General features: G+C 60.2%; 2 protein-coding genes and 1 long non-coding RNA gene across 3 annotated transcripts; all 3 read right to left on the bottom strand.

Moving 5' to 3' along the window:
* Positions 1–262: 262 nt before the first annotated feature.
* On the bottom strand, positions 263–997 carry LOC130266327 (putative mediator of RNA polymerase II transcription subunit 15; the record flags this gene model as incomplete). The annotated part of the gene is given in 3 exon segments (XM_056515632.1): positions 263–465; positions 519–706; positions 789–997. Coding segments are annotated over 3 exon segments (600 nt in total), but the record flags the coding sequence as incomplete, so codon positions are not given.
* A 539-nt stretch (positions 998–1,536) lies between these two features.
* On the bottom strand, positions 1,537–4,339 carry LOC130266330 (uncharacterized). The gene is made up of 3 exons (XR_008842833.1): positions 4,156–4,339; positions 1,728–1,790; positions 1,537–1,631 (listed from the first exon to the last, which is right to left on the bottom strand). It is a non-coding gene; the product is annotated as an uncharacterized LOC130266330 (long non-coding RNA).
* Positions 4,340–7,912: 3,573 nt separating this feature from the next.
* LOC130266329 (uncharacterized) lies at positions 7,913–13,358 on the bottom strand. Its single transcript, XM_056515633.1, has 2 exons — positions 13,225–13,358; positions 7,913–12,106 (listed from the first exon to the last, which is right to left on the bottom strand). Exon 2 carries the CDS (start codon positions 11,726–11,728, stop codon positions 7,973–7,975), a length of 3,756 nt encoding a protein of 1,251 aa, XP_056371608.1. The 5' UTR covers positions 11,729–12,106; positions 13,225–13,358; the 3' UTR covers positions 7,913–7,972.
* Positions 13,359–17,759: the final 4,401 nt, after the last annotated feature.

The raw sequence follows: 17,759 nt of genomic DNA, 5'->3' as shown, positions 1-17,759 counted from the left end.
CCCTTTCCTTTTCCCATTCCCTTTCCTGTTCCCGTTCCCATTCCTGTTTTTCCCATTCCCATTCCCATTCCCATTCCCATTCCCATTCCCATTCCTGTTCCCATTCTCGTTCCCATTCTTGTTCCCTTTCCCATTCCCATTCCTGTTCCCATTGTTCTTGTTCTCATCCCTGTTCCCATTCCCATTTTTCCCGTTCCCATTTCCACTCCCATTCCCGTTCCGGTTCCTGTTCCAATTGTTCCTGTTCCCCTTCCCATCATTCTCATTGTTCCTGTTGCTCCCGTTCCCATTGTTCCCGTTCCCATTCCTGTTGTTCCCGCTGTTCCTGTTGTTCCCATTGTTCCTGTTGTTCCCGCTGTTCCCATTGTTCCCACTGTTCCCGCTGTTCCAGTTCCCATTCCTGTTGCTCCCATTCCCGTTGTTCCCGTCGTTCCCGTTGTTCCCATTTTCCCCAATCCTGCTGTTCTTGTTATTCCCGTCTTTCCCATTGTTCCCGTTCCCATTCCCTTTATTCCCACTGTTCCCGCTGTTGCCATTGTTCCCATTGTTCCCATTGTTCCCATTCCCATTGTTCCCATTGTTCCTGTTCCCATTCCCGTTGTTCCCACTGTTCCCGTTGTTGCCGCTGTTGCCATTATTCCCATTCCCATTGTTCCCGCTGTTCCCGTCCCCATTCCCGCTGTTGCTGTCATTCCCGCTGTTCCCGCTGTTTCCGTTTTTCCCGCTGTTCCCGTTGTTCCCGTTCCCATTCCCGCTGTTCCCGCTGTTCCCATTCCCATTGTTCCCGCTGTTCCCATTGTTCCTGCTGTTCCTGCTGCTCCCGCTGTTCCTGTTTTTCCCGCTGCTCCCGTTGTTCCCGTTCCCATTCCCATTGTTCCCGTTATTCCCGTTTTTCCCGCCGTTCCCGCTGCTCCCGTTGTTCCCATTCCCATTCCCGCTGTTCCCGCTGTTCCCGTTCCCATTCCCGCTGTTCCCGCTGTTCCCGCTGTTCCCGTTCCCATTCCCGTTATTCCCGTTTTTCCCGCCGTTCCCGCTGTTCCTGCCGTTCTCGCTGTTCCCACTGTTCCCGTTATTCCCGTTATTCTCGTTATTCCCGTTGTTCCCGTTATTCCCGTTATTCCCACTGTTCCCGTTATTCCCATTGTTCCCGTTATTCCCGTTATTCCCACTGTTCCCGTTCCCATTCCCATTGTTCCCATTGTTCCCATTGTTCCCGTTATTCCCGTTATTCCCGTTATTCCCGCCGTTCCCGCTGTTCCCATTGTTCCCGCTGTTCCCATTGTTCCCGCTGTTCCCATTGTTCCCGTTATTCCCGTTATTCCCGTTGTTCCCGTTCCCATTCCCGTTGTTCCCGTTATTCCCGCCGTTCCCGTTGTTCCCGTTCCCATTCCCGTTGTTCCCGTTGTTCCCGTTATTCCCGTTATTCCCGTTGTTCCCGTTATTCCCGTTATTCCCGCCGTTCGTTCCCGCCGTTCGTTCCCGCCGTTCATTCCCGCCGTTCGTTCCCGCTGTCTCACCGAGCGCTCCCAGCACGCTCACTGCCAGCAGCAGGATCCCGGCCAGCGCGAACAGGCCCCGCACGGCCGCGCCCAGCGACGGCTCCCGGGCACAGCGGCAGCGCCGGGATCGCCCTGGAACCGCCGGGATTTGGGACGGGCCGATCCCGCCGGCCCCATTCCCACCCCACATCCCAAAATTCCCCCGGTCCCGCAATTCCCGCTGCTCACCGCCCGCCCCGGAGCCGAAGGGCGGCATCTGCTCCTCCTCCTCCTCCTCGGCTGCCTCGGGCGCTGGAAGCCAAAAGAGCGGGATCAGAGCGACTGGATCCCATTCCAGGGGATCCCTGAGATCCCAAACCAAATCCCAAATCCCATCCCGAGGATCCCTGAGAGCCCAGATCTTATTTCAGGGGATCCCTGAGATCCCAAATCAGGTCCCAAGGATCCCTGAGATCCCAAATCCCATCCCGAGGATCCCTGAGAGCCCAGATCCCATTCCAGGGGATCTCTGAGAGCCCAGATCTTATTCCGGGATCCCTGAAATCCCAAATCCCATCCCAAGGATCTCCAAGAGCTCAGATCCCATTCCAAGGAATCCCTGAGAGACCAGATCCATTCCAAGGATCCCTGAGATCCCAAATCCTGTACTGAGGGTCCCTAAGAGCCCAGATCCCATCTCAAGGATCTCGGAGCTCCCTGATCCCATTCCAGGAATTCCCAGGATCCCTGAGCTCCCCAATCCCATTCCAAGGATCCCTGAGATCCCAGATCCCATCCCCAGGATCCCTGAGATCCCCGATCCCATTCCCAGGATCCCTGAGATCCCAGATCCCGTTCCCAGGATCCCTGAGCTCCCCAATCCCATTCCCAGGATCCCTGAGATCCCAGAGCCCATTCCCAGGATCCCTGAGATCCCAGATCCCATTCCCAGGATCCCTGAGCTCCCGAATCCCATTCCCAGGATCTCTGAGATCCCAGATCCCATTCCCAGGATCCCTGAGATCCCAGATCCCGTTCCCAGGATCCCTGAGCTCCCCGATCCCGTTCCCAGGATCCCTGAGCTCCCCGATCCCATTCCCAGGATCCCTGAGATCCCAGATCCCGTTCCAAGGATCCCCTGGGCACCCCTCCAGCCCAGCATTCCCAAGGAAAAGCTGGGAATCCACCCGGGATCCACCACTAGCAAATCCCTTGGGAACACATCCGGGTCCCTTCAGGATCCAAGGGGAATCCTGGCACCCCAAAGGCCGGAATTGGGGGAATTTTGGGATTTGGGAAAAAAGTGGGATATGGAGATGGGGAGGGCTCCTGGGATTCCCAACCATAAAAATCGTGGGAGCAAAGGAAAAATTCCCAGTGCCCCTCCCTGGGTCAGGGTGGAAAATTTTGGATGTCCAGGGATGGCTCCCAGATCCCAGAGAATTCCCAAATTCCCAAACATTAAAAAGAAAAAAACACCTCAAAATTTCCTGGTGCCCTTCCCTGGGTCAGGGGAGAAAATTTTGGATGTTCAGGGATAGTTCCCAGGGAATTCCAAGATTCCCAGCCATGAAAAGGAAAAATTCCCTGTACTCCCATTCCGAGGGAGAGAGGGGAAATTTGGGATGTTCCACAAATGGCTCCTAAATTCTCAAACATTAAAAAAAACCCCAAAACATTCCCGGAGTCCCTCCCTGGGTCAGGGTGGAAAATTTGGAATGTCCAGGGATGGCTCCCAGATTCCAAGAAATTCCCTTCCATAAAAACCCCCGGGATGTCTCTTCCCACACTTCCCAAATGTCCCTGGGGCTGGGAGGTGTCTGAGCCCCCTCATTCCCAAAATCCCAGAGCTCAGCATTCCCAGAATCCCAGAGCTCAGCATTCCCAAAATCCCAGAGCTCAGCATTCCCAGAATCCCAGAGCTCAGCATTCCCAAAATCCCAAAGCTCAGCATTCTTACCGTGTCCCCCTGGATCCATCCCAATTTTTTAAAATTTTTTTTTGGGGGGGTTGGGGGGTGGGGGGGCACAAATTTCCGCCTTCCTGCTTATCCCGAGGTTTTTCTTCCTTATGGGATTCATCCAGCTTGGATTTTGGGATTTTTGGGATCCCGGGGTGTGATTTTGGGATCTCCCCTCCACCATGGATTTTTGGGATTCTCCTCGAGTGGGTTTTGGGATTCTCTCTGGTGGGGTTTTGGAATTTCCCACTCCCTCAGTGGATTTTTGGGATATCCCGGCAGGGTTTTTGGGATTCCTCCAGGTGGGTTTTGGGATTCTCCCCAGTGGGATTTTAGGATTCTTCCAGGCGAAATTTTGGGATTCCTCAGGGTGGGTTTTGGGGATCCCCTCCGTGGGATTTTGGGATTCCACCCTGTAGGTTTTGGGATTCCCCCGTGTGAGTTTTTGGGATTCTCCCAGGTGGGTTTTTAGGATTCCCAGGTGGGTTTTTAGGATTCTCCCAGGTGGGTTTTTGGGTTCCCCTCCGAGTGGGTTTCTGGGATCTTCCCAGGTCGGTTTTTGGGATTATCTCGGGTGGGTTTCAGGATTCCTCCGAGTGTTTTAATCCTCTGTGGGTTTTCGGGATCCCCTCCGAATGGGTTTTTGGGATTCCCGGGTGGGATTTCGGGATTCCCGGCCCCTCCCAGCCCCGGATCCCTCGGGATCGCCCCGCTCACCTCGCATCGCCCCCAGCCGGGGCCTCAGCGCCCCAAATCCCGCATCCGCCCTGCGGCTCCCCCGCTCGGGCCCCGCGACCCCAAAACCGCCCGGGGAGCGCCCGGAATTCCCGGCAGGATCATGCGGGAGCAGCGCGGAAAAGCGGGAAGGGCGCGGGGCTGGACAGCGGCCACCAAAAACCGGGATTTGGGATCGCGGCTGGAAAAGGAGCGGCTGAGGCTGAGCCCGCCCCTAAGGAGGGGAAAGGGGCGGGAATAGGGGATGGATAGGGAATGGGGTCCGGGAATGGGGACAGAGAACGGGAATGGGGAATGGGGAATGGGGAATGGGGAATGGGGAATGGGAATGGGGAATGGGGAATGGGGAATGGGGAATGGGGAATGGGGAATGGGGAATGGGAATGGGGAATGGGAATGGGAATGGGGAATGGGAATGGGAACGGGGAATGGGGAATGGGGAATGGGGAATGGGAATGGGGAATGGGGAAATGGGGAACGGGAATGGGGAATGGGGAATGGGAATGGGGAATGGGGAATGGGGAATGGGAATGGGGAATGGGGAATGGGGAACGGGACTGGGGAATGGGGAATGGGAATGGGAATGGGAATGGGGAAGGGAACGGGGAACGGGGAATGGGAATGGGGAATGGGAATGGGGAATGGGAATGGGGAATGGGAATGGGAAATGGGGAACGGGAATGGGGAATGGGAATGGGAATGGGAATGGGGAATGGGAATGGGGAATGGGAATGGGGAATGGGGAATGGGAATGGGGAATGGGGAGTGGGAATGGGAATGGGGAATGGGGAATGGGGAATGGGGAATGGGGAAATGGGGAACGGGGAATGGGGAATGGGAATGGGGAATGGGGAATGGGGAATGGGGAATGGGGAATGGGGAATGGGGAAATGGGGAATGGGGAATGGGAATGGGGAATGGGGAATGGGGAATAGGGAATGGGAATGGGGAATGGGAATGGGGAATGGGGAATGGGGAATGGGGAATGGGAATGGGGAATGGGAATGGGGAATGGGGAATGGGGAATGGGGAATGGGGAATGGGGAATGGGAATGGGGAATGGGGAAATGGGGAATGGGGAATGGGGAATGGGAATGGGAATGGGAATGGGGAATGGGGAACGGGGAACGGGGAATGGGAATGGGGAATGGGAATGGGGAATGGGAATGGGGAATGGGAATGGGGATGGGGAACGGGAATGGGGAATGGGAATGGGAATGGGAATGGGGAATGGGAATGGGGAATGGGAATGGGGAATGGGGAATGGGAATGGGGAATGGGGATGGGAATGGGAATGGGGAATGGGGAATGGGGAATGGGGAATGGGGAATGGGGAACGGGAATAGGGAATGGGAATGGGGAATGGGAATGGGGAATGGGGAATGGGGAATGGGGAATGGGAATGGGGAATGGGAATGGGGAATGGGGAATGGGGAATGGGGAATGGGGAATGGGGAATGGGAATGGGGAATGGGAATGGGGAATGGGAATGGGAATGGGGAATGGGAATGGGGACTGGGAATGGGAATGGGGAATGGGGAATGGGGAATGGGAATGGGGAACGGGAATGGGGAATGGGGAATGGGAATGGGAATGGGGAATGGGAATGGGGAATGGGAATGGGGAATGGGAATGGGAATGGGGAATGGGAATGGGAATGGGGAATGGGGAATGGGGAATGGGGAATGGGGAATGGGGAATGGGGATGGGGAATGGGAATGGGGAATGGGGAATGGGGAATGGGAATGGGGAATGGGGAATGGGAATGGAAAATGGAGAATGGGGTCTGGGAATGGGGTGAGGGTCCAGGCTGGGACAGAGAATTGGCTCCAGGGAATGGGATTTGGGGGCTGGGATTGGGATTTGGGGCTGGGATTGGGATGGGGATGTGGATTTGGGATGGGAATATGGGATGTGTTTGGGATCTGATCCCTGGATTTGGGATCTTATCCGTGGATTTGGGGTGGGAATAGGGGATGGGTTTGGGATCTGATTCCTGGATTTGGGGCAGGGGTTGGGAAATGGGTCAGGGGAAGCTGGGAATGGCCCCTGGATTTGGGATTTGGATCTGGGGATCCCATATGGAGAAGTGGGGTCTGGGATGCAATTCCTGGACCTGGGACAGGGATCTGGGGTTTGGATCTGGCATCCTGAGAATGATCCCGGGATCAGGGTCTGGGGTCCCTCCAGGGATGGGATTCCCATGGGATCACGAACATCCTGAGGTCCTCAGACCCCCCTCGACCCTCAGGGAATTTGAAAATCCCGGAAATTTGAAGGAGCAGAGCCCCCCCAGCTCATCCCATTCCCAGATTTTGGGGCATCCCAGGATGTTCCTCCCCATCCCCATCCCTGAGAATTCCCGGCCCCTGGAGCTGATCCAAGGCTCAGGCTGACCCCAAATTCCTGGGATTGATTTTCCCAGGAAATTCTCGTTTTCCACCTGAAGAATTCCAGATTTTAAGCGTCCCAGGGATCTGGGGAGCCTTCACTGGGGAAAAACGGGAAAGGAGGAGCTGGAATTTTGGGAAGGAGCCTTGGGGAAGGCTCAAAGAAAAGCACAAATTTGGATTCAGCCCCCAAAAATTCCCTGGATCTGGGGGAGGATTCCCTGGAAACTCCCCCTGGAATGTGAGGAGGAGGAAGGACCTTGGAGCTGTGGCGATATCCCAGAGAATTCCCGGTTATCTCCCCGTTCCCAGCCCGCAGGAGCTCCAAGGATTTAACCCCATCCTGGCCACGGGAAAAGCAGGAAAAACTCAGGGCTGCAGTTAAAACTGGTTTAATGAAGAGAAGGAGAAGCAGAACAAGAGGGGAAAACATTCCAGGGAAAACATTCCCAGAAAACATACCAGAGAAAACATTCCCAAGAAAACATAGCAGGAGCTTGAGCCAGGCTTGGTCCAGCCTAAAGCTCTCCCAGGCCTAAAACTCGGCTCAGCTTCTCCAACAGCCACCCAGCCCCACCCAAAGGCCTCCCAGTCCCACCTAAACGCTCTCCCAGTCCAGCTTAAAACCTCTCCCAGCTGAGCCTAACACCTCTCCTAGTCCCACCTAAACCCATCCCAGCCTAAACCCATCCCAAGTCTCACCTAAATCCACCAGTCCAGCCCAGCAGCCTCACACCCTGATCCCAGATCCCTGATATCCCAGTCCCAGATCCCTGATATCCCAGTCCCAGATCCCTGATATCCCGATCCCAGATATCCCAATTCCAGATCCCCGATATCCCAATCCCAGATCCCTGATATCCCAATTCCAGATCCCCAGTATCCCAATCCCAGATCCCGCACATCCTGATCCCGAATCCCTCACATCCTGGTCCCAGATCCCTAATATCCCAGTCCTGGATTCCCCGATATCCCTATCCCAGATATCCTGATCCCGGATCCCTCACATCCTGGTCCTGGATCCCTGATATCCCAACCCCAGATCCCTCATATCCCGATTCCAGATCCCTCACATCCTGATCCCAAATCCCAGACATCGTGATCCTGGATCCATCACATCCCGATCCCAGACCCCTCATATCCCAATCCCGGATCTCTGATATCTCGAAATCCTGATATCCCGATCCCAGACCCCTGATATCCCAATCCCAGATATACTGATGCCAGATCCCTCACATCCCAATACTGGATCCCTGATATCCCGATCTTGGATATCCCGATCCTGGATATCCCAATCCCGGATCCCTCACATCCCAATCCCAGATCCCGGATATCCTGATCCTGGATCCATCAGATCCCAGTACTGGATCCCTGATATCCCGATCCCGGATATCCTGATCCCGGACCCCTCACATCCTGATCCCGAATCCCTCACATCCCGATCCCGGACCCCTCATATCCCGAACCCTCATCTCTGCTATCCCGATCCCGAATTCCTGATACCCCGATCCCAGATCCAGCGCCCCCTGCCTGCGGATCTGGCGGATTCTGATCCCGGACCCGGCGCTCCAATCCTGGATCCAGCGGATGGTGCAGGCCAGCCTGGCGTACCTGGAGCCGGGGTCCGGCACGCCCCAGTTCCGGTGCCCCAGTATCCAGGTGCCGGGTGGCGCCGCCGCGTTCCAGAGCGTGGGCTCCACCTGATTCCAGGGCCGCGGCCGGAGCCGCATCCCGCGCAGCCGGGACAGCTCGTTCCCGCTGCTGCCATTCCCACGGGGAGGCTGCTCCGCGCCGGGCCATTCCCAGCACACTTCCAGGGGCAGCTCGGGGACGCAGAGCAGCGGCTGCAGCTCCCCGTCCTGGAGCCAGCGGGACCTGCTGGCGGCCAGGAGCAGCGGCAGCGCCTGGGCCCAGCCCTGCCCGGCCGCCCGAGCCGCCCGGAACACGCCCGCGGCGGCCGCCTGCGGCCCCGAGCGCTCCAGGCGGCTCCAGAAGCCCCGCAGCGGCGGCTCCTGCAGGGAATCCCACACCCAGCCGGGCGCCGGCGCCAGCACCACGGTCCTGACCTTCCCCAGACGCCTGAAAACTTGGTGGAGCGCTTGGGTGACATCCGGCGCGGAGCGCTGGCGCAGCGGGAAGGCGTCGAGCCAGCCCGAGAGCGCGTCCTGGGCCACCAGCAGTGCCTGGAAGCCCTCGGGAGTGCTGGGAAGGGCCTTGGAGAGGCTGATCCGCAGGCAGGACCAGGGGCCCCGCGCCCGCTGCGGGGCGTCGGGCTCGGGATTGGGAACGGGGATGTTGTGCCTGCACACGGGGCAGTTCTGCACCCACCGGGTCACGGCATCCCCCCCGTCGCTTCCGAAGAATCCCACCTCCCCCAGCCTGGCCGCGGTCTCCTCCACGCCCTCGTGCTGGCAGTGGCAGCGGGCCAGCGCTTCCTGCTCCTCGTACTTGGACGGTTTCCAGATGATCCAGCTGCTCTTGGTGATCTCGGGCAGGATCGCGACCGAGCTGCTCAGCTCCTGGATCCGCTCCCTCTCCAGCGGGTCCGAGGCCGGTCCCACCTCGCGGATGCGGAGCATTCCCGGGAAGGCTCGGAGCCAGCGCCGCACGATGCGCCAGGTGTCGCCGCCGGAATCCCCGCCCTGCTCCCGCTCCCGCTGCTCCAGCCGCGCCGCCAGGCCCGGGCAGTTGCAGTAGAGGAGCAGCGGGGAGCGGCTCCCGTGCTGCTCCAGGAGCTCCCGCAGCGCCTCCAGCTCCACCTCGGGCACCGAGCTCCTCCCGGCCACCGCCGTCATCAGCCGGCCCTCCAGGCAGGCCAGCCCGAAGCCCACGGACGTGTCCCGGCGCGCTCCCCTCTGCACGGCCAGGAACCACACGTGGGCTCTGGGGAAGTCGGGAGGCAGCTCCCCGAGCGGCGGAGCCAGCCCGACGACGATCCTCGGCGATTCCCGCGGCGCCGGGCCCCCGGGGGCCACCAGCACCGTCCACTCCTCCGAGCGCCAGCAGCCGCCGGCGTCCGACACCTGCAGCAGGTAATTCCCGCTGGGATCCTGGAGGACGACGGGAGCCGGCCCCGTGAAGGTGCGGAATTCCCGCACGGCCCGGACGGCCGCCACGCACCACGCGTCGGGCACGGACGGATTCTGGCCGCTCAGCCTGTGGGAGCTGTACCACACCGGGAGCAGGACTCCCTCGTGCTCCTGCAGCAGCGCCGCTCCCGCCGTCTCCGCGTGGACGGTGATCCGGATCAGGAAGGGCTGGGATCTCACCGGGAAGCGCAGGACGGGAGCGTCCTCCAGAGCCTCCCTCAGGCGCTGCAGCTGCTGCCTCTGCTCCTGCCCCCATTCCCATTCCTGCTCCCAGCTCCCCGGCCCCGCCAGGCGCTGCAGCGGCAGCGCCAGCTCGTAGTGGTCGGGAATGAAATTCCTGAAGGAGTTGAACTTCCCGAGGACGGAGCGGAGCCTGGTGGGATCCCAGGGGCCGGGAGCGTCGAGATCCGCGCAGATCTCCCGCACTTTTTCCTCGGGAACGCTGAACCCCTTGGCTCGGATGGTGAATCCCAGGTAATCCACCTTGCTCCGCACCAGCTGCGCCTTGTCCGGGTTGGCTTTGAAGCCGGTTCTGTGGATCAGCCGCAGCACCTGGCGGGTGCGGCGCTCCGCCTGCGAGCGGCTCTTCCCGGTGATCAGGATGTCGTCGTAGTGGTGGAAAACGCCGGGAGCGTCTCCGCGCCCCAGCTGGGCCAGCATGGCGGCCACGCGGCGCTGCAGGATGGAGCTGGTGCCGCGGAACGTGGGCGGCAGCCGCGCGAACACGAACTGCCGGCCCCGGAAGGTGAAGGCGAAGCGGCCCCGGCAGCGGGGGGCCAGGGGGATGGCGAGGCAGGCGTTGGACAGATCCAGCACGGAGAAGAAGCGGCTCCGGGGGCTGATGGCCGCCAGGATCGCCTCCCGCCGCGGCCGCTCCGGGGGCCCCACGGGGGTGGCGTCGTTGAGGGCCGAGCACTGCAGGGACAGGCGCCAGCCGCGCCCGTTCTTCTTCGGGATGACGGTCCAGGGGTTGTTGGAGCTGGACGTGCCCTCCTCCACGATCCCCTGCTCCAGGTATTCCGGCAGCAGCTCCTCCATCCGCCTCTCCACGTGCCAGGGCTGCGGGCGCTCCGCCTGGAAGGGCACCGGGTCCCCGTCCAGCAGCTCCTCCTGCTCCAGCCGCCCGCAGTCCAGGCGGGATCGCGCCCACGCCTCCGGGAGCTCCTCTGCCAGCGCCCCGGAGCCCGGGCTCACCCGCAGGCACGCAAGCACAACGGGCTGCTCCGAGTCCGAGCCTGAATCCGGGTCTGAATCCTCCTCCCTGCTCTCAGCACTCCCGCCGGCCCTCCCGGCCGGATTCCCGGTGTCCTGGCTGGCTCCAGAGCCCGGCTCCTGATGGATTCCCGGCTCCTGATGGATTCCCAGCTCCTGATGGATTCCTGGTTCCTGATGGATTCCCGGTTCCTGCTGGATTCCCAGTTCCTGCTGGATTCCCAGTTCCTGCTGGATTCCCGGCTCCCGGAGGATTCCCGGCTGCACAGGGTAGCAGCGGGTCGGCGTCCCCACGATGAGCTGTGCCAGCCTGGCCGCCAGCTCTGTCGTGGATTTCCCTTCCCACTTCTCCATGTTCTCTCCCAGCCTGCTCAGCTTTTCCCAGAGCTGCTCCCTGGGCTCTGCTCCTGGGCTCTGGGCACCATCCCGGTTCTGGGAAGAGCCGCCGGATGCTCCCTCCTCATCCTCGCTGCTCCCAGCCCGGAGCGGGGGCTGAGGCTGATCCATCCCTTCCCTCTGCACATTCCCAAAATCCCTCCCGAGGGGTGGGATCCCGCTGGGGCTCAGCTTTCCCGGCTGGGCTCCAGCATTCCGGCGGCTCCCCGGTTCTTTCCCGTCCACCTGGGCACATCCGTGCCCGTCTCCCGCCTCTCCCGGCTCTTTCCCGGTGTTTCTCCCGCCCTGCCCGGCTCCTCGGATCCCATCCCGGCTGCACGGCCCGGCCCGGCCCTTCCCGGTACCGCCCAGCACGGAAAACCCCTCCGGATCCGGCTGCCGGGGCGACTCCTGCGGGGAAACCCGGCGATCCATGGATTCGGGGGGATCCTCCTTGCGCCCCTTCCTCCTGGACGGGAAGCAGAACATGGGTCCCAAAAGCGGGAAGGGAACGGGGCAGCCTCACCTGGCCCGGCGGCGGCCCAGAAATTCCGGCAGTGCCAAAAGTGTCCGAGAAATTCCGGCAGTGCCAAAAGTGTCCCAAAAATTCCGGCAGTGCCAAAAGTGTCCCAGGAATTCGGTCAGTCCCAAAAGCACACGAGGAGCTCTGCGGGTCTCAGGGGGGTCCCAGGAGCGGCGCCCCGCGGGTTCCGTGCCCAGGGAGGAAGAGGAAGTTCGGGGGGAGGAGGAGGAGGAGGGGGGAGGAAGGTGCGGGCCCTTTCCGGGGTCACCGAGGTCACGGCCCCGCTCTCGCTCCGCTGATTCCCGCCGGGAATTCCAAGGAATGTCCGCAGAGCTGCCCTGGAGCTGCGGGAGCAGAGGCGGGAGTGAACCCAGGACCAGCCCAGCGCTGCAGCCCAGATTTCCCCCTCCCCCAAACTGGGGCAGCGACCCCCGCCCCAGCCCCTCATCCATCCTCCGGGATCCTGGAGGGAAAAGGAACTCCGGCAAAACGCCGGGAAAACCTGGCCCGGCATGTCCCGACACGTCCCGACATGGCCCCCGCGGAGCGCGACCTGCCCCGATCCTGGAGTCCCTCCCGCATTCCCGGGATCCCTCCCCATTCCCAGGATCTCCCCTCCGCATTCCCGGGGTCCCGCAGCCCCTCCCGTGTGTCCTGCACAAATTCCCGGGGTCCCTCCCGCATTCCCGGGGTCCTGCGCACATTCCCAGGATCCTGCATCTTCCCCGTGTGTCCCTTACAAATTCCCGGGATCCCCGCGCATTCCCGGGGTCCCTCCCGCATTCCCGGGGTCCTGCATCTTCCCCGTGTGTCCTGCACAAATTCCCGGGGTCCCCGCGCATTCCCGGGGTCCTGCACAAATTCCAGGGGTCACCCTCCCGCATTCCCGGGGTCCCTCATGCATTTCCAGGTCTACCCCCCCCCCCTCCGCATTCCCGAGTGTTCCGCACAAATTCCCGGGATCTCCTCTCATTCCTGGGGTCCCCCCGCATTCCCGGGGTCTCGCAGCCCCCGAGTGTCTCCCCAGCATTCCCAGGATCCTCCTGCATTCCCAGGATCTCCCCCCGCATTCCCGGGGCCCCGCAGCCCCCCGAGTGTCCCGCGCACATTCCCAGGTCCCCCCCTCCTCATTCCCGGGGTCTCGCACAAATTCCCAGGATCTCCCCCCGCATTCCCGGGGTCCCGCAATCCCCCCGCGTCTCCCCCGCATTCCCGGAGTCCTGCGCACATTCCCGGGGTGCCGCAGCCCCCCGAGTGTCCCGCACAAATTCCCGGGGTCCCCTCGCATTCCTGAAGTCCCCCAGCCCCCCGAGTGTCCCGCACAAATTCCCACGATCCCGCGCACATTCCCGGGATCCCCCCGCATTCCCGGGATCCTGCAGTCCCCCCGGAGCGTCCCGTACGCATTCCCGGGGTCTCCCTCGCATTCCCGGGGTCCCGCAGCCCCCCGAGTGTCCCGTACCCTCTCTGGGGTCCGCAGCCGGGCCGGGGGTCCCCGATCCCGGTCCCGATCCCGGTGCCGATCCTGGATCTCAGTCCCGGATCCCGGTCCCGGAGCCGATCCTGGATCCCAGCCCCGGATCCCGGTGCCGATCCTGGATCTGGATCCTGATCTCCGATCCCGATCCCGATCCCGGTGCCGATCCTGGATCTCAGTCCCGGATCCCGGTCCCGGATCTGCTCCCCCTTCCCCGCGGGCCGGGGGCGGACCCGGAGCCGCCCCGCCCCCGCCCAGCCCCCTCCCCTTGTTCCCATTGTTCTCCCGGGAATTCCGGGCTGCAGCGGGGGGGCTGTGCCTCAGTTTCCCCCCTGGAACGGTTCAGGAAGGAGCGGGAATTTTGGGGCTCCCAGGATAGAAGGAGGGGACGCTGTGCCTCAGTTTCCCCAGGAAGGAGCGGGAATTTGGGATGGGGAAGGGGTTCCGTGCCTCAGTTTCCCCCCTGGAATGCTGCAGCTCCAGGCAGGAGCGGGAATTCGGGGCGGGAATTTGGGACGGGAATTTGGGGGTTCTCAGGATAGGGAGGGGGGGCTGTGCCTCAGTTTCCCCTGGAAAGGGCGGGAATTTGGGGAGGGGAATTTGGGGGGCTCCAGGATGAGGGGAGAGGCTGTGCCTCAGTTTCTCCTGGAAACCTCCAGCTCCAGGCAGGAGCGGGAATTCGGGGCGGGAATTTGGGACTGGAATTTCGGGCGGTCCCAGGATGAGGTGGGGCTGTGCCTCAGTTTCCCCTCTGGAATGCGGCAGTTCCAGGAAGCAGCGGGAATTTCGGGGTTCCCAAGATTGGGAGGGAGGACCGTGCCTCAGTTTCCCCTGGAAGGAGCAGGAATTTGGGGAGGGGAATTTGGGGGTTCCCAGGATAGGGAGGGGAGAGGCTGTGCCTCAGTTTCCCCAGAAAGAAGCGGGAATTTGGGATGGGAATTTTGGGGATCCAGAATAGAGAGGACAGGCTGTGCCTCAGTTTCCCCTGGAATGCGGCGGCTCCAGGAAGAGGCGGAAATTTCGGGGTACCCAGGATGGGGATTGTGCCTCAGTTTCCCCAGGAAAGAGAAGCAATTTGCGATGGGAATTCGGGGGGTCCCAGGATAGAGAGGGGGGTCTGTGCCTCAGTTTCCCTTGGAACATCCAGCTCCAGGCAGGAGCAGAAATTTGGGGTAGGGGGAATTTCGGGGGGGGGGTCCCAGGATTGGGGCGGGAGGGCTGTGCCTCAGTTTCCCCAGGAAGGAGCGGGAATTCGGGGCGGAAATTCGGGACGGGAATTTGGGGGGATCCCAGGAGTTCTCGGTGGGAAATGGGGTGCTCCGCGGGGGGGATCTGTGCCTCAGTTTCCCCTCTGGAATGCGGCGGCTCCAGGAAGGAGCGGGAATTTCGGGGCTCCCAGGATTGGGAGGCGGGGCTGTGCCTCAGTTTCCCCAGAAAGAAGCGGGAATTTGGGATGGGAATTCGGGGGGATCCCGGGATGGGGAAGGGGTTCTGTGCCTCGGTTTCCCCCCTGGAATGCAGCAGGAGCGGGAATTCGGGGCAGGAATTTGGGGGGTCCCAGGATGAGGTGGGGCGCTGTGCCTCAGTTTCCCCTCTGGAATGCGGCAGTTCCAGGAAGCAGCGGGAATTTCGGGGTTCCCAGGATTGGGAGGCGGGGCCGTGCCTCAGTTTCCCCAGGAAGGGGCAGGAATTTGGGATGGGAATTTTGGGGGGGATCCCAGGATGGGGGGGGAAGAAGCTGTGCCTCAGTTTCCCCTGGAATACTCCAGCTCCAGGAATTTGAGGGGTCTCAGGGGAGGCTGTGCCTCAGTTTCCCCTGGAAGGAGCGGGAATTTGGGGAGGGGAATTTTGGGGATCCCAGGATAGGGGGGAGAAGCTGTGCCTCAGTTTCCCCTGAAAGAAGCGGGAATTTGGGATGGGAATTTTGGGGATCCCAGGATGGGGGGGAGAAGCTGTGCCTCAGTTTCCCCCTTGGAATTCAGCGGCTCCAGGAAGGAGAAGGAATTCGGGACGGGAATTCGGGGCGGGAATTTGGGACGGGAATTTGGGGGGGTCCCAGGATGGGGAGGGGGGGCTGTGCCTCAGTTTCCCCAGGCAGGAGCGGGAATTCGGGGCGGGAATTGGGGGGTCCCGGGGGTCTCAGGGGGTGTCGGGGCCGGTTCGCTTCCCCCGCACCGCAGAGCTCGGGAGCGCGAACCCCCCAAATTCCCCTCCCCCCGATCCGCTCCGGGAATTTTGGAGGGGGGGCGGAATTTCGGGACTGTCATGGCGGGGGGGGGCGGGGCCGTTCCAGAAAGCTCCGGGAGGGACCGGGAGGGACCGGGAGGGACCGGGAGGGACCGGGAGCGGAGCGGGGCGGGCCCGGCCCGTGCGGATAAAGCGGGACCCGAGCGCGGCCCGAGCGGCGGCGGCGGCGGAGCGGGTACGGGACCGCGACCCCGAACCCCGAACCCCGAACCCCAAATCCCCGAACCCCGAACCCCGAACCCCCAAATCCCAAACCCCCAAATCCCAAACCCCAAACCCACAAATCCCAAACCCCCAAACCCCCAAATCCCATCCCCGAACCCCCAAATCCCAAACCCCCGAACCCCCAAATCCCCAATCCCCAAACCCCAAATTCCCCAGACCCCAAACCCCAAACCCCCAAACCCCGAACCCCCAAACCTCAAATCCCCAAATCCCAGAACCCCAAATCCCGAACCCCCAAATCCCCGAAACCCCGAACACCCGAACCCCAAAACCTTAACCCCAAACCCCGAACCCCCAAATCCCCAAATCCCAAACCCCAAAGTCCCCAGACCCCAAACCCCCAAACCCCGAACCCCCAAACCTCAAATCCCCAAATCCCCAAATCCCAAACCCCGAACCCCCAAACACCCAAACCTCAAACCCCGAACCCCAAACCCCAAATCCCCAAAACCCCAAACCCCAAAATCCCGAACCTCAAAACCCCCAAACCCCCAAATCCCAAACTCCGAACCCCAAACTCCCAAATCCCTTCGGAATCCTTCCCTCAATCCTTTCCCCCCCTTTTTTCCCCTTTTTTTCCTCTTTTTTTTTTCTCTCTTTTCTCCTCCTTTTTTACTCTTTTTTTTCTCTTTTTCTTCCCTTTTTTCCTCCCGTCCCTTTTCACTTTTCGCCTCTTTTCACTTTTCTCCCTTTTCCCCGTTTTCCCTTCTTTTCCATTTTCCCCCTTTCCCCTTTTCCCGCTTTTCCCTCTCCCCTTCCCTGTTTTCCTTGTTTTTCCCCCTTTTCCCCATTTCTGCCTTTTTTTCCTCCCTACTTTTTCACTTTCCCCTTTTTTCTTTTCCCTTATTTTCCCTTCCCTCCCCCGTTTTCCCCCCTTTCCCTCTTCCCTTCTTTTCCCTTCTTTTCCTTTTCTTCCCCTTTTTCTCTTTCCCCCCTTTTTTATCCATTCCTTTCCCTTTCCCCGTTTCTCTTTTTTCTTTTCATTTTTTCCTTTTCTTCCTTTTTTTTTTCCCTTTCCCCTTCCTTTTTTCCCCATTTTTTTCCGCTTTTCCTTTTTTTCCTTTTTCCCTCGCTTTTCCCTTTTTTTCTCCTTTTCCCGCTTTTTATTTCCCTCCCTTTTTTTTCCCTTTTCCCCCCTTTTTTCCCCTTTTTTTTTGGGGTCCCCCCGGTCGGATTTTTGGGGAGGGGGGAGGGGATGGAGCGAGCGGATGCTCGGCGGGATTTTCCCACAATTCCCTGCGCCGGGCAGGATGGAGCTGGGAGGGAAATTTGGGATTTCGGGGAATTATTTGGGATTTGGGGGGAAGTTTGGGATTTGAGGAGGGTGTTATTTGGGATTTGGGATACGCGGGGTTATTTGGGATGTGAGGTGGGGGTTTTTGGGATTTGGGGTTTTTGGGATTTGGGGTTTTTGGGATTTGGGGTTTGGGGTTTTTGGGATTTGGGATGGGGTTTTTGGGATTTAGGATGGGGTTTTTGGGATGCAGAGGTTTATTTGGGGATTTGGAATGGGTTATTTGGGATTCGGGATGGGTTTTTAGGATTTAGGATGGGTTTTGGGAATTTAGGATGGGTTTTTGGGATTTAAGGTGGGTTTTTGGGATTTAGGATGAGGTTTTAGGGATTCGGGATGAGGTTTTTGGGATTTGGGATGGGTTTTTAGGATTTAGGATGGTTTTTAGGGATTTAAGGTGGGTTTTTGGGATTTGGGATGGGTTTTAGTGATCTGGGTTGGGTTTTAGTGATCTGGGATGGGTTTTTGGGATTCGGGATGGGTTTTTGGGGCTTAAGGTGGGTTTTTAGGGATCTGGGATGGGTTTTGGGGTTCGGGATGGGTTTTGGGGTTCGGGATGGGTTTTGGGGTTCGGGATGGGTTTTTGGGGTTTAAGGTGGGTTTTTAGGGATCGGGGATGGGTTTTGGGGTTCGGGATGGGTTTTGGGGTGTCAGCGGCTGCGGTGTCACCTGCGGGGGGGGGGGTGGGGGTTGGGTCCGGCCCCCCCCGCGCTGGGCCCGCATTGCACAAGAATTTTGGGAAGGGGGGGGTGGG

Source organism: Oenanthe melanoleuca, unplaced genomic scaffold (genome assembly GCF_029582105.1).
Source record: "Oenanthe melanoleuca isolate GR-GAL-2019-014 unplaced genomic scaffold, OMel1.0 S017, whole genome shotgun sequence".
Lineage (NCBI taxonomy): Eukaryota > Metazoa > Chordata > Aves > Passeriformes > Muscicapidae > Oenanthe > Oenanthe melanoleuca.
This window is presented reverse-complemented; position numbering and strand designations above follow the sequence as displayed.